At 32.4% G+C, this 14,444-nt stretch overlaps 2 protein-coding genes and 1 pseudogene across 10 annotated transcripts in view; 1 reads left to right on the top strand and 2 right to left on the bottom strand.

Annotated features, from left to right (window-relative positions):
- LOC126954972 (peptidyl-prolyl cis-trans isomerase FKBP1A) overlaps nt 1-14,444 on the bottom strand; it is a 1,061,339-nt gene that overhangs the window by 346,566 nt on the left and 700,329 nt on the right. The window lies entirely within an intron of this gene.
- The window catches only part of LOC126954384 (uncharacterized), a 545,369-nt pseudogene that overhangs the window by 352,118 nt on the left and 178,807 nt on the right, over nt 1-14,444 (top strand). The gene's annotated exons all lie outside the window — the stretch shown is intronic.
- Nucleotides 1-14,444, bottom strand: part of FBXW7 (F-box and WD repeat domain containing 7) — a 209,966-nt gene that overhangs the window by 19,865 nt on the left and 175,657 nt on the right. For 7 of the 8 annotated variants that reach the window (XM_050791070.1, XM_050791063.1, XM_050791064.1 and 4 more), the window contains 2 exons: nt 8,330-8,412; nt 5,217-5,358 (listed from right to left, as the gene is read on the bottom strand). In XM_050791070.1, the coding sequence (XP_050647027.1) occupies nt 5,217-5,358; nt 8,330-8,412 (225 nt within the window). Of the gene's footprint in view, nt 1-5,216; nt 5,359-8,329; nt 8,413-10,782; nt 13,508-14,444 lie in introns of those variants that run through there. The other variant, XM_050791071.1, reaches the window with a different exon arrangement.

Here is a 14,444-nt window from a genome sequence, read left to right as displayed (position 1 = left end):
GAGAGTGTTTCTATTCTTTGTATTTGATGGTATCACTAGGACTTGCTTGCTGATTCTGGCTCCAAGAGTGGTTTCAAATTTTGTATATATACAATTAAGCAGCAAGGGACATATACATTAACATGAAACCCTTGCAGCTAATGACTACATGTGTGTATATGAAGTAACCTACAGCAACCATTAACGAAGAATAGTTGAGAGAGAACTGAATTGGGGATCAGGAAATAATTTTAGGAGATAACTGTCATAGGTTACAATTTAACCTCTTCAGGCCTTGGTTTATCTGCAAAAGCAAAGTGTTGGATAACTCTTTTAATTATTATTTTACTGCTACTTGAGAAGTGGTTCTCGGAAAAGAGGAAAAAAAAAAAAAAGTACTTCCTTTGGCCTTTCATGTAGTCTTGTTGGAACATATTGAAGGGGAGAGGAAAAACATCCCAGGTTCAGAAGTAAATTTTAATTTGAGGACAAAATTGCAAATGCAAATTTGAAAATTCCCCATGGAAGTGGTGTTTTATTTCAGGTAAATTAGAGCATAGAGGTAGTAGAGAAGAATAGAAGGAGCACTGAACTGCAATCAAGAGCCTGGGCTTCACCAGGAAACTCACTGTAGAACCACATGGAAGTCTCTTAATGAGTCTGAGTCTCAGAGAACCCACCTACACAGCGAGAGGCTTGGTCCAGGCCAGTGGTTCCCAAATGCCGATCAAGGATAGCAAGAATTACTGAGTTCTAAGACCCAACAGCAGAGAGTCTGATTCAGTGGCTGAAGACATTTTATTTTTTAAACAAACAGCTCATCCAGTGTTGATGTAGATGATCCAAAGCAGCACTTGTGAACCACTGGTCTGGATGATCTTTAGTGTCCCAATTAGATAGACTGTTTTATGATCTTGGGTAGTACTGCACCTGAATTTCATGTGGTAAAGAATTCACTTCTCTAGCACCTCTAGCACATGGTTATCCAGGCTGTTTGAACAGTTCCAGGATTCAAGTAACTTATCTCCCATTCTACTGTGGGCCAGTTTTAATTGTTAAGTTTAACTTAATGCCAAAATCTGACTCAAAGAACATGATTCAGGTTTCACTTTCTGAAGAACCCAAGAATGAGTCTTTTCCTACTTTTATACAAAAGTCATTAATATATTAAAAACAGACATCACATGTTCCCTTAGTCTTCTCTAGCTCCAATACATGACTTTCTTCAAGTCCTTCACACAAAACAAGGTTTTTAAATCACTGTGTCCCAAGTACAATTTCAAAGTAATAATAAATTCTATTTTTGGCACCATCCTGTGGGTTTTAATTTTTTGTTGAGTAGCGAATAAGATGTAAATAAAGTAGGTTTGAGAACATGTACAGTTTCTAAGTGTTCCCATGAAACCTAATTAAATCTTTCAATGGAGAAATTTTTCCTCCATTTTTAATATCAAAACACATGTATTTTATACTTACCATTTTAAAATATTTTTAGTATAACATCTTTTCAAAGTACATAAATAGCTTAATTCAAATATGCTTTAATTAAAATAATGCAAAGCTAATGACATCTGTGTAAGGTTAAAGTTCTTCCATATCACTTTATCTTTGATCCTCACACCAACACTGTGAAACCAGTGTTAACGGTCCCTTTTTAGATCGAGAAAATTTCTGAGGTCCACTAAGATTATTTCTTGACCAAGGGAAGAAACTAATATTTGTTGAGTCTCCAATATATTTCCAAGTATAACTTTAAGCAGATGTACATGTTTTCTCCCCTTTGACAACTTTTTAATGTTATGTGTTTTATAGAGTGTGAAAATAAAGGCAAGACTGGTTATATATTAATGAAGTTATTGTTTTTAAGAGACAATGTCAAAATTTGAACTAAGAAGTTGTCCTTCTAAGTCATTTGTGCTATTCTCAAGATGCTTCTGAATACAAATTTCAATATAAAATAATGTTCATGTAATTAGTCTGAAAATTTTAAGTGAAAAACCATTTATTAGCACTTGAATGATATAAACAAGCCAAACAAATGACCAACTCGCTTCCCTAAATTAATCTGAAGCATCAATCTGACTGCCATACAAAGTGGATCAATGGCTACTGAAAATTCAAATGGTATAAAATTTCTATTTTTTTTTTTGGTTTTTGTCTTTAATTTGCACTTCTATTTTCCAGTGGCATTCTGTTTCAGTCCTCTTTTATGCAAAATGGAATATCATTTGTTCACACTCAATTTATAAACAGAGTACAGACTACTCTGTCAGAATTGATGGAGCTGGACCAAAACAATGCTGTATCACTGCCTTAGGAGCAATAGCAGAACAGTAAGGGGACAAGCTCTCCCATACTGCTTATTATGCAACAGAAAAGTCATCATGAAATCCCCCAAAGCATATTTGTAGAAATCATGCCAGTTTAATTATCCCTCAACTCTCTCACATAGGTCAACTCATGACTTCCCCACTTTATTATGAAATTATATCTCTACAAGTTAGACATTAAAGCACTGTAAGCCTTTAGGCAAGTGAATCATTTCTAGTTACTCTGGGACCAGCCCTGAAAATAAAGGGCAGTGTACAACAATGAGGCCTTGGGTGTGTCAGAGACAGACATGGTACTCAAAAGATGAAGGTCCTGATCTACCTGTCTAGTTGACCTTTTGTTGCTACAGATTTCTTTGCTACAGAATATTTATCTGAAAAAAAAAAAATTAAAATACTATACCTGCAGGGTAATTCCACATGCTATTCCTGTTAACTAAGAACAAGGTTTTTTCACTGTACCTACTTCTTTCACAGGACCAAAAGCTAGTCTAACATTCTTTAGCTTATTGAATAAAGTTTTTTTTTTTTTAAATATTAACATTTCTGAAATTGGAATGCATCTAAAAAAATCTATGGTGTCTCAGATTTGATGAAATATAGTATGTGGTAACATTTGGACATTTCATTTAAAAAGCATGAACTAGCTAAACAAGCAAACGGTGTACAATGAACTCTCTAAAATATCCTGACTAAAATAAAGCTGAAATGCCTCTTCCTATGGATCAATATTAGAGAGTCCCCTTAAAATTGAGAAATATCCTAGATAGTAAGCAAAGAATATTCAAGTATTCCAAAACGTTGGAAAAAACGAGCCCTACCACAGAAAAAGTAAATCTTACTCTGAACTACCTTCTGATGAGAAATAAGCCTTTTCATACAAAATAAGCATTTTGGAGGTTTTCTACAGTGATGATAAAACTATTGCTAATAGTGTAATTTTCAATCATGTTAGTATTTTCTTATAAAAATATTAAATCAGTGAAATCATGTGATATGAAATCAGAACGATATATGCTGTTCACACTGTATGCATGTGCTAGCATGGCAACACACAACCATATTCCTACCTCTTTGGCTTAATCAGAGATGATAAAAATATTTAAATTTTTTTTAAGGCTATATAAGTGTCTGAGTTTTATTTTCACCTCTTATTGATGGAAAGATTTCCTTTTAAAAGGATGGGACAAAATTAAAAATTCAGAATTCTGAGGGCATGCATAGGAAAAAATAAAAACTAATTAACATTTTACAAACCATCATGAACCAGAGGCAAAATAACTCAGGGGGGTGGGTTAGGAATAATCCTTGGGGAAAAGGTAAGTTTAATCAACAAATGACTATGAAAATGAAAACTTAAAAAAATTCTTTGTAATTGCAGTGGCTTATAACATTTTAATAACAATAAAATATAATTTTCATTCCTCTAACCCAGATTCTTTAGTACCATTGACATTCTGGGCTGGATAATTCTTTGGCATGGAGATCGTCCTTTATATTCCCTCTACTTACTAGATACCAGCAGTGTCCTGTGCCCTCATCCCCTCAGTTACAAAAATGAAAAATGTCTCGAGACACTTTTGTCTCAACCAGGGGAAAAACTAATCCCTGTTGAGAGCAAGGCTCAAATCTTTCAGTTACCAACCAAAAAAAGGTTATCCTAGTTTTTCAGAAATCACCTGAAGGGTAGAAAATAATTTAAAAAATCCATTTAAAAGCAATAGTGCTCCAAGTTACTTTTCTAGCTACAGAAGAAAAAAATAGACACATTTATCTCATATTCATCTAGGTATTTAAAATATTAGGGTTTACAAAGTGAACACTTTAAAATCTGAAACACTAAAAGTCAAATAAAGTATCATCTTTATCAACCATTATTCCCTTATGCATTGATTAAATACCTAACCATTCATGCAGCCAGAGGTAGGGTAGTAGATTCATTTTACATTAGTATGGAGGCTAACATCATATCTTCACTTTACATAATTTATATTATTTATTTACAATGAATAACTGAGTGAGTACTTAATCCTTGCCATGTATTTTGCTAAACACTTGATTTATATGCATTATCTTACTGGAAGAAGAGATAAATCAATGTAATATCACTATCTTAGGTTATAAAATTCATAATATTCAGGGTTTGGTTGTAACCAATCTTCCCTGTAAATGTCCAAAAAATATAAATACTATTAAAATATAGTAATCAGGATTCAAGTACGGTAAGCCATATACAAGCATGGCACTGAAGAAAAGAAGCTGTATTAACTCTAGCTAGCATGGTTCTTAAATTACTCTTAAATGCCTAACTTACAAGCAATGCAGTTTAGAAAACTAGACAACCCAGAAATTCAAACAAAGGAGAAGAGGAAGGTCAGTCTTATTATTTAAAAAGCAATTAAAAAAAAATGTCAGTGCACAGTTACACAAATAAGTATTGGACTTCCTCAATTATGACACTCAAAAATTGAGTTCCCTTGTTTTTAACAGCATTTTAAAATTGAAATATACATCACATAACATTCACCATTTTAAAGTGTATACTTCAGTGCTTCCCAGTATATTCACTCTGTTGTGCAACCATCGCCACTATCCAATTCCAGAACATTCCATCACCCCAAAATGAAAATCTGTACCTATTGGCAGTTAGTCCTTCTCCTCCCCCCATTGCCAGGCAACCATTAATCTACTTTCTGTCTCTGTGGATTTGCCTATTCTGGACATTTTATATAAAGAGAATCAACATGTGGTCTTTTGTGTTTGGCTTCTTTCACTTGGCAGAATGATTTCAAGGTTCATCCATAGTATAGTATGTAAAAGTGCTTCCTTCTTTTTTTATGGATGATTAATCCCTTATTTTGCAGCAATTAAGTGAGGCATCTCAAGTACTATGTTCAGATATGTCACCTGAAACATTTTCAGCCATTCCTGGAGGCCTGTAGGTGGCTGGACAGATGTAATTCGGCGTCGTTGTTGCCCTTGGCCATTGGCTGCTCTGAGGTCCCCAAAAGTTGTTGGTGTTGCTGAACATGGTACAAGCCCAGTGGTACTACAAAAAAAAAACAAAAAACAAAAAACAAAAAAAACAAAAAAAAAAAAGGAGAGGAAGGAAAAAAGGAAAAAAGCAAGAGTGAAAGCAAAAATAGATGCTTATTAATAACAGATTCTAGTACAAAGAATGATGATCTGGCATATTTCAATCATCAATTCAGTTAATTACATTTCTTCCCAGAGATCACAGGTAAACAAAACCTATTTGCGGTTCTTACAGTAAGTTTCCTCCCTCCTACGTAACACCTGCTATTATCGCAGAAATGCTAATTGCAACCAAATAACAGAATCTCCATGACAAAACTGCAAGTTGTTAATATATACAAATAATGTTAAAATATTTCCTTAGAACATACAAGTCCCACTTCTTCTATGACTGGTCTTCAGTGACATAAATAAAAGTTTAAATTTTCTTTATACAAAGGGTTGTGATACTTTATTAATGCTTTAAAAAACTCATACATAGAAATACTATGTTCAAATGTTTTGAATTTCAAGAATCACATTATTCCTTAAGTTTGCCCCAGATGCCTATAACATTTCCAATTTTTTAATTGCTATTTATAAAGCTTGGTCTGAATAGTTGACAGAACTCAGTCTTGATTAGAAATACATTTATTCAAAACAGGTATTAAGAACTTATATACAAAACTAAATAAGATCATCTAAACATTTTTATACAGTAATTTAAATTTTGAGATTTAACAGTCTCAAACAAACTTGAAATTCAATTCTGCCACCAGTAAAATGAGGATGACTAGATGATCTCTCTAAAATTGTCTAACTACCCTAAAAATGATCAATTAACAGCAGAAAGAATATAGATATATAACTATATTATGAATGTATTAAAGTTTCCTTTCTAATTTCTGCATGTAATTAAACTAAACTCAAGGTAATTATTGGGTATCCATTTTAAGGACCTTGGAAAAAAAGCAGCAGGAAGGTCTGTTTTAACGAAATTATATTTGAAAAGAAATTCTCACTCAATTCATTGAGCTATGTTGATTATTTTAAATTCAAAGAACACTTACAAATTGCATCATAACAGTTAACAATCAAACTCTGATAAATTACTAATGAAACAACTCCTCCAGCTTTTTTTCTATCCAGCATTATTTTGTTAAAAAAATGTATCTCAATCACCAGATTTTACAGAAAAGTCTTCTTACCTACCCCCTTTAAATCCTCTAATAGTATAAATCGAAGACAATCTTTAACATTCAACAATTAAATCTATCTTTCAAATTTAAAGGTAAGTTCTATTTTCTTTTTCTCCAAAATAGGATGTGTTTATAACAAATTTTTGATGGAAAAATCATAGTTTTATCTTATTAGCAAATGTCAAAAATACGACAAAATATCAAATATATATCTTCCTAACCAAGAGTCTCCAAAAAAACATGGAAATAAATATGCTGTTTGGTCTAATTTTGCTTTAATAAAATTATGTATTAACAGGCTAAAAATAAAACTTGTGCCTTTTCAGTTGCTTTGTCAATATAAAAAGTGAGCAACAAAAAACAAATTTTACTAAAATGTGCTCCGTAATAAATATTCAGCACTCATTTATTCTAAGTCGCCTTAAAAACAAGTGAACAATGTAATACCTTTGTCCTTGTATCAGCCATATTAATCGAAGACTGATACATTTAAAAAATAGCATTAACAGTTTAACATTAAATGCAAATTTCTCATCCAAGAAATACTTTATCATGACTAGAAGGGAAAAGCAAAATGAAGTGAATAGTTTCACTTGTCTCTCTATCCCTCCACACCCTCTGGTGGAAGTGCCAAAACACAGTAAAACTGTCAAAAGGCAAAGACTAACAGGAAGGGGGACAGTTAACATAAAAAAAATCACACAGAAAAGCAGCTCCTGAATAAGAGATAGCTTCATTTTTCTCTTCTGTATTATCTCTTCACTTTTTGAATGTAAGACTATTCCAATTATTATGATTTTCAAATTTCATAAAAGAGCATTTGAAAGAAATATTTTTACAGCTGAAATAAAAACAAGCTATTTTTCTGTAAGAGACACAATCTGTAACAATGTTCAATAAAAATTGCATCTGAGCAATGTTAATTGTATTGCATCTTATAGAACAAAAATAACTAAATCGAAATATTTTGAGAGAAAGGAAGAAACGTCATAACCATAAAGTTCTTGTGGTTTCTACTGTTAAGTTTCAATCACTTATTTTAAAAACTGGCAATTATACTAAAAATTCTGTTTTAAAGACCAAAAAAAGCTCTAAGATACTTCTGTCATTTAAATTTTAAAATGCGACATTCCAAGTGACATTCAAAGCCACTTTTAATTGGCTGGGCAACAGACATTGTGCTTAAGTTAGCCTAATTAGTGTGAGAGTGGGAAAAGTTTTATACTGATGTAAAATTCAAAAATGATGGAGACTGAAATAGAAAAAGATTACAATTATATTTAGTTGTTATGGACACTATTCTACTGGTATGGAAATGTATGTGTTAAAAACTTAAGACCTACCAAGCCCATAAAAGAAAATTTCTAACATATTAATTTCATGAAATAAGATTTAGTTAGTAATTGTTTTATTTCACTGCTAATAAACGTATCTTCAAATTTCCATACATAAATGTCTACCCTAGAACAGCTGTTGCTATAGTAACAAGACACAGGGGCTCATATTCATATTTTATGGTTTACTTTTTAGAATTCCTTAAAAATTGTAATTTCAAATTTTTGTTCATAAGATAATTTCTGCTTATGTCATACTTCAAATGTAGTAGTAACAAAACATAAACTAAGGTGGTATTCCTCTTCTTATTTAAAATGATATAGTTCTCAATTTCTAGTAATCTCAAAATGTGTTAAACAGTCAACCGTACTAGTAACATTATTATTCTACAAGAATAAACTAAAACACTTTCAGAATAAACTCTAAAAAACTGAGAATCACGACATAATCAATCATTATATTTAATATTACCTTGTATATTCTGAGACTTTGCATGGTTTCTTTCCCAAAGAAAAAGAGCGGACCTCAGAACCATGGTCCAACTTTCTTTTCATCTATAAGGTAAAACAAACAAGATATGTTTTTTAAAAATCGTCTAAATCTTGAGTCAGCATGGTTAATATTTTAAATTCTTAACTTTTCATATGCCTACAACTGTAATTATATATATAAAATAAATGTTTCATAGTTTCTTCTATTTGTTCTACTTTGTTTTCCTCTGAATGGAATGGAAAGGTGAATTTTTTCCCCCTAATATTTTATCCAGAAGAACAATGTGTGATGATTTGAAAACTGGTATTTTATATATATATATATATATATATATATATATATATATATATATATATATATTCCTTGAGATAATACATCTTTCATGTTTTCCAATTTAATAACCAACATAGGGAAAAATCTCATGTTAATCCCCACAGAAAAGAATCATATTTAACGTGCCTTCCTCGTGAATCTTCATTTTTCTTTAAAAACATGTTTTTAATAAAGATAAACAAAATTCAAAATTGTAAAATCAGAAATAAGTATGAAAGTAACAAACTCAATTTTAAACACTCATACCATTATAAAAGGGTAAAGAGCAGTATAAATAATCTTGAATAGTGATAAAGCATAAAGCAATTAATATGGGCAATAAGGATAGTTTTAAAAAGTAAATCAATAATAAGAGAAATCTGGAGACAGTATAATAACGCTGAGGGAAAAAGTCATCAATTGATATATATATAGAATATAGCTCTATTGACAGATACTCAGGACAAAATATTCTAACTTGAAAAGCAACAACAGAAAGGTTTTAAAAGAATCAGTTATGCCTCTCTATAAGGTGTATCCAAAATCTACATTTTAAGGTGTTTCATTATGCCATGCTATACTATATATTCAGAATTGTATCTTGTCAACATCAATATTGAAATATTCTTATATGACTATATGTATATTTTAATACGAGAAAATAAAATCTAATAAGATTCAACTTTTTCCATTTCAACAACCCCTTTTTAAGATTTGTGTCCACTAACTAATCACTGTATTACTGCAAGTTATAGGAGGAAAAACACTCCAGAGTGATAGTGAGCTATCCTCATGTTTATAAGTAGGTAAAAATCCTTGCTTTGCAGCAGCCTTATTTTCCTACCTCTTGCCTTACATGGGAACATCACAACATAGCATGATACAATATAAATACTAAAGAGACTAAAAATGTTTTAGAGCCACACGGAATAATAAAGACCATGTTTTTGTCATCACGAAGGGTTTTCTAAAATATTGGGATGATTTTACGATACTAGGGGCTAGAGGTGAGGGTACAACAAGCTCATCTACAATTTATACCTTAGTTCATGACATACCTACTGGAAAGAAATGGAATTGGTCTGGCTGGTTTCTTCCCTTCAGAAGTTTCTGACTGATTACATTGTTTTAAAGTGATTCCTCTCAGAAACCATTATTTTCTTTCTCCAAATAATTTTATTAAAAAGCAAACATAAATATAAAAGCTGAAGTATATAGGTAGCCACGTGTTTCCATGTGTCTAATTTATAGATACACATATATACACATACATGCAAATGAATCCATCAGGAAGGTCAGTCAGTACAGACTATGTTACAATCTAGTTTTCTGATAACTTCCTCAAATTCTTATCTTCATAATTAGGAGAAACTTCGATATTTATTCTGATTAAGTTTGTAATACTGGTTTTCAGAACTTCCCAGGATACCTTGTAAAAAACATTGGTGCAAATACCATTTGCCACTAAAAGCAAACTTTATTTCCATCTTAGAAATCCTTCAATGAATAAACATGCCCAAAATGTGTATCAAGGAAACCAATGAGAAAGGATTTTATTTTACAAATATTTCATAAAGGAAAGCACCTTCTGTATGACTATAGAAGTCTTTTAAATACTGTTCTGTTTACTGAAAATACTGACTTCAGAATCAAAAATTAATTCTGCAATTTTTGAGGGGTACAGAAAGTAAACATGATCTCTTTAAATATAAATCCCAAATAGTCTCATGATTCTATACTTTTAAAGAGTCAACTAATGAAAAAAGAAAAACTATATATAAAGTATAGAAAAATTGAAGGCAAAAGGTTCACTAAAAGCCAACTAAGGATAGAGTATTTCCAGGTCAGCATTTAACGGAGCCACATTTCTAAAGTCTGAATATATTTTCAGTGAAAAATTCTCAGATTAAAATATACATTTAATCTTAAATTTAAAGCTTTTTCCAGCTCACAGTTTTTCCATTATTTGCTTACATTCATGATATAAAACAGAATACCAGACATCCAGCCACCCACCAAAATTAGAGGATACTGCAGCCATCTCTGATGATACAGATTTTCCTTCTCAGGCAGGCATACACACACAATCACACAGCATAGGAAGAAAACAGATTACTTACTTTGTAAAAAATCATTTTTAATGTGCCGTAGAAACCCATATTTTCTGTATTTTTCCCCTTCAGTGATTCTGTGCCCCCGTGTGTCCGGCTGCTTGGCAGTCTCTGACAATATAAACCTTTTTCAGGTAGGTATGTCACAGATTCTAATGTGGACATGCTCAGGCACGTCAGAAAAGGAAGATTAGGGAGCAGAACCGGCAACAAAACTCCACAGTAAAGGCAAATGCAGCTCAGTATCAAACCGCTTCTCGGGACACACATACATACATGCAGCTTGACTGAGAAGAACTCGAGGGAATAATGAGAGAGAACGGAGAAGATTATTGGAGGAGACTATGCCCTGTCAAAGCCTTGACTGAACAGATTCCTCCCTCAGCAGCAGAGGGATCAGATTACATCTTCCCTTGAACACAGAATGGTGCAGTCCAGGATTCAGCAATGCAGACTGCACATCAATTATATGGTGATCCGCTCCAGGGAACCCGTAAGCACACAACGCACTGAACAGAGGGAGGATGTGGGCAGCAAATGAGACTGCCCCCACACGACAGCCCCCTCTCCCCTTTCAAACTTTCAGGAGGTTATTTTTGTATTTTGTAAAACCTGCATTTTTGAAGAGTTTTAAATAGCAAGGAACATTTCCACAAATAAATCTTTTCAGAAACATTGTGAAAATAGGATATATTTTCATATGGTCCCCCTCAACAGAGGCAAAGCATGCTATTTTCACTAACTGTCATCCTACCGTAGTCCTGGCACAGACTAATCAGATTTTTCAAGTAGCTTGGATGGTACAAAACAGGCAATCCCAAAGAGAGAAATTCTTTGGGGTTGACTGACAATAAAGTAAACTGGTTTGGAGCCAACAGCATTTGCAGAAATTATGTAATCTAACTTATATTTCAACCTGCATATTTTGGTATTGATTTAATAAAAACATCCTCTATGCTTTTCCAATTCAATCCTTTAAAACATAGTAATTTTCAGGAAAATGGCCACACGCTTCATCAATTTTTACTAAACATGAGAATGTCTTTTTAAGATTAACAAACTAGTACTACCTAAGTGTGTAAAGTTTGGCCGAAAGGCTATTTTCTCCCCAAAAGAGCAAACACTGGGCTCGCTGGAGAGGCTTACTTTTATTTGCTAATTTAATCTGGAGTAAACAGGAGGCACTGGACTTCTGTCCCCAAAATTATTTTGACAATCTATATTGCTTATCATTAAAAAGGCATTTTACATAATAAAGGTGCCAAAGTTTGCCAGAAGGCAACATTTTTCCTGGAATGACTACTACATAAATCTAGATATTTCATCTTGCAACTTCCTTCACAACTAGCTTCAGGGACAATTATAAGATTCCTTGAACTAGAAAAGCCCATTATTAAGGGTCTAGTTAATTTACTCCTACCCTCCCCATTAGTGTTCTTTATTACAAGTAAATTGTGTGCCTATAGTTACCACTATTCGATGCAAGTTTCTCCAGAAAAACCAAACAACGATTTGGACTTACTAATATTTCAATACTCTCTGCTATGGTGGTAAATGGCATTCTTTAGTAAAATGGTTCTAAATACTGCATAAAGTAGTATCATAATTTTAAAAACAAAAATGTTTACCTTTATAACTAAGACATTATGTCAATGCAACATCTTTTACTTTAAAACATAAATGAAAATAAGATAATGTAAAATTTTATGAAGATGTACATCTTGAGTCTTCTAGAAATTATATTCTACTGTCTACTTATCTTTTTTAAAAAAATCTCCTACCTGGCTCTTAAACTAATTCTTACCCTCAGGAACAATATGTATATGTACTCAGTAGAAGTTAGTTATCTAAATAATCTTACTTCGAAGGGAAGCAAAAAAACCAAAAAATCTAATTGTTAGGAATGGACCCATAAACCCTTTTGTTAGAAGTTCTGAGGACTCAAGATTTAGGAAAGGGGGAAAAAAGGTGATTTTCCTCAATGTTCTGGACTATCAGAACACCTGAAATTTCATTCAGAATTTGTCAGCGGTAACAAGCTTTTCATAAGACAGGTGTAATACTAGTGCTATAATAGTATATACTTTGGCTTCAACTGAAATCATGTCCTATTTCTAGTTGAACTAACTTTTTCAAGTTAAGTCTACTCAGTTAAGAAGAGACCAACTTTAATGAAGTAGGGGATACTGTCTCAAAACCTAAAGAAATACCTCTTAACTTTGTATATTCAAAGGACATGCTCCCATGATTATATGTCTCCTACTTAGGGCTGTGAGTTACAGGAAAACCTGCTCCCCACAAATATTGTTTATATGGGGGTACTGTCCTGTAGATTCATGTTTTATTACCAGGTATGTATGCTTCAAACATCGAAATGATATACAAAAAAGTCTACAGTGAGAAGTCTTTCTACTACCACATATCCTCCATCTACCATGGTTCCCACTTGGGAAAGATTTTTATTAATTTGTTTATCCTTTAAGTGAGAAATGCATATGTTTATAAGTACTAATGAAGACCTTGTCTTCCCAAGTATTTAAATAATTCTCCCTAATATCTTATGATGTTAATTTGAACTGTGAAGAACTTGTCAAACAAAGCTAGTCAACTGAGCCTCTAACTGAATTTCAAATTAACAGAATAAAAATGACTTTCAACATTCTCTGACGTACTATCAAGGAAAACTGTGATCTATTGTATTACTGTCATCATAATCTATATATGAACAAAGCAAATAAAATCATTCTCACATTTCTATTTACACCACTCTTGGCTAAAATATAGTTTGAAACTTTATTCATATTTAAGTTTTTAGTAATATAATATTTAAAAATCTTTGTTGGTTTGTGTATTTATCTTATCTCTGTGACAATAAACATTTTAAACTTTAGATCAGTCTATTATCTCTGTTAAATAAGTTTCTTTTAAGTATTTTATGCCTTATACTAAAATATTAAGTAGTAAGTTCACTGGGAAGAAGGCCAACCAAATAACTAAGAAACCAAATAGCTAAGTCAGTCAACCAAACAGCTAAGAAAATGCTTGTTTGTCATCTGTATTTTTAGAATTACTATTTCACTATATTAAATATATTTTCATTACAATAAAGTAAATTTTCATGTAATTTCAGCTAGGCAATCATTTCTCCCATTCTACAAAAAATTAATTCTTGTGTTGACTGACAACCTAGAAGCATTATTGAAATTCCATTAGCAAAGGGAATGACCAAGAATAAGGTCCTGGAATAAAATCCATCTGCTAACTCAGACCCAATGCTCATCTCATCACAACTGCACTGTGCTAGGTGTAGAAGTGGAACTAGTGTGCTAGCATAGAAGTCAGCAGTAACGAGGAAAAAAACCAGCACAAATATATGATGATGTCTTTGCCTCTGGGGAATGATGCCATAGAACCATTAACCTGTGAGCTCCTACTAGAGAAATGGCTCTCTCTGAGAAATAATTGGGATGACTTAAGTTTTTAGAAGGGCCAGTTGTGGTTGTGAGCAGAAACAAAAAATAATGTACATACAGTGAGAAAAATATAAACAAATGGTCTTAAGTGAATCATTTATCTTCAGAGAAATACTTATCTTTGTACATAATGTCAACATAAAGGATGAAGTAGTTAATAGAGTACTTTACCTCACCTTGACTCTCAAGAGTTCATTA

Source organism: Macaca thibetana, chromosome 5 (genome assembly GCF_024542745.1).
Source record: "Macaca thibetana thibetana isolate TM-01 chromosome 5, ASM2454274v1, whole genome shotgun sequence".
NCBI lineage: Eukaryota > Metazoa > Chordata > Mammalia > Primates > Cercopithecidae > Macaca > Macaca thibetana.
This window is presented reverse-complemented; position numbering and strand designations above follow the sequence as displayed.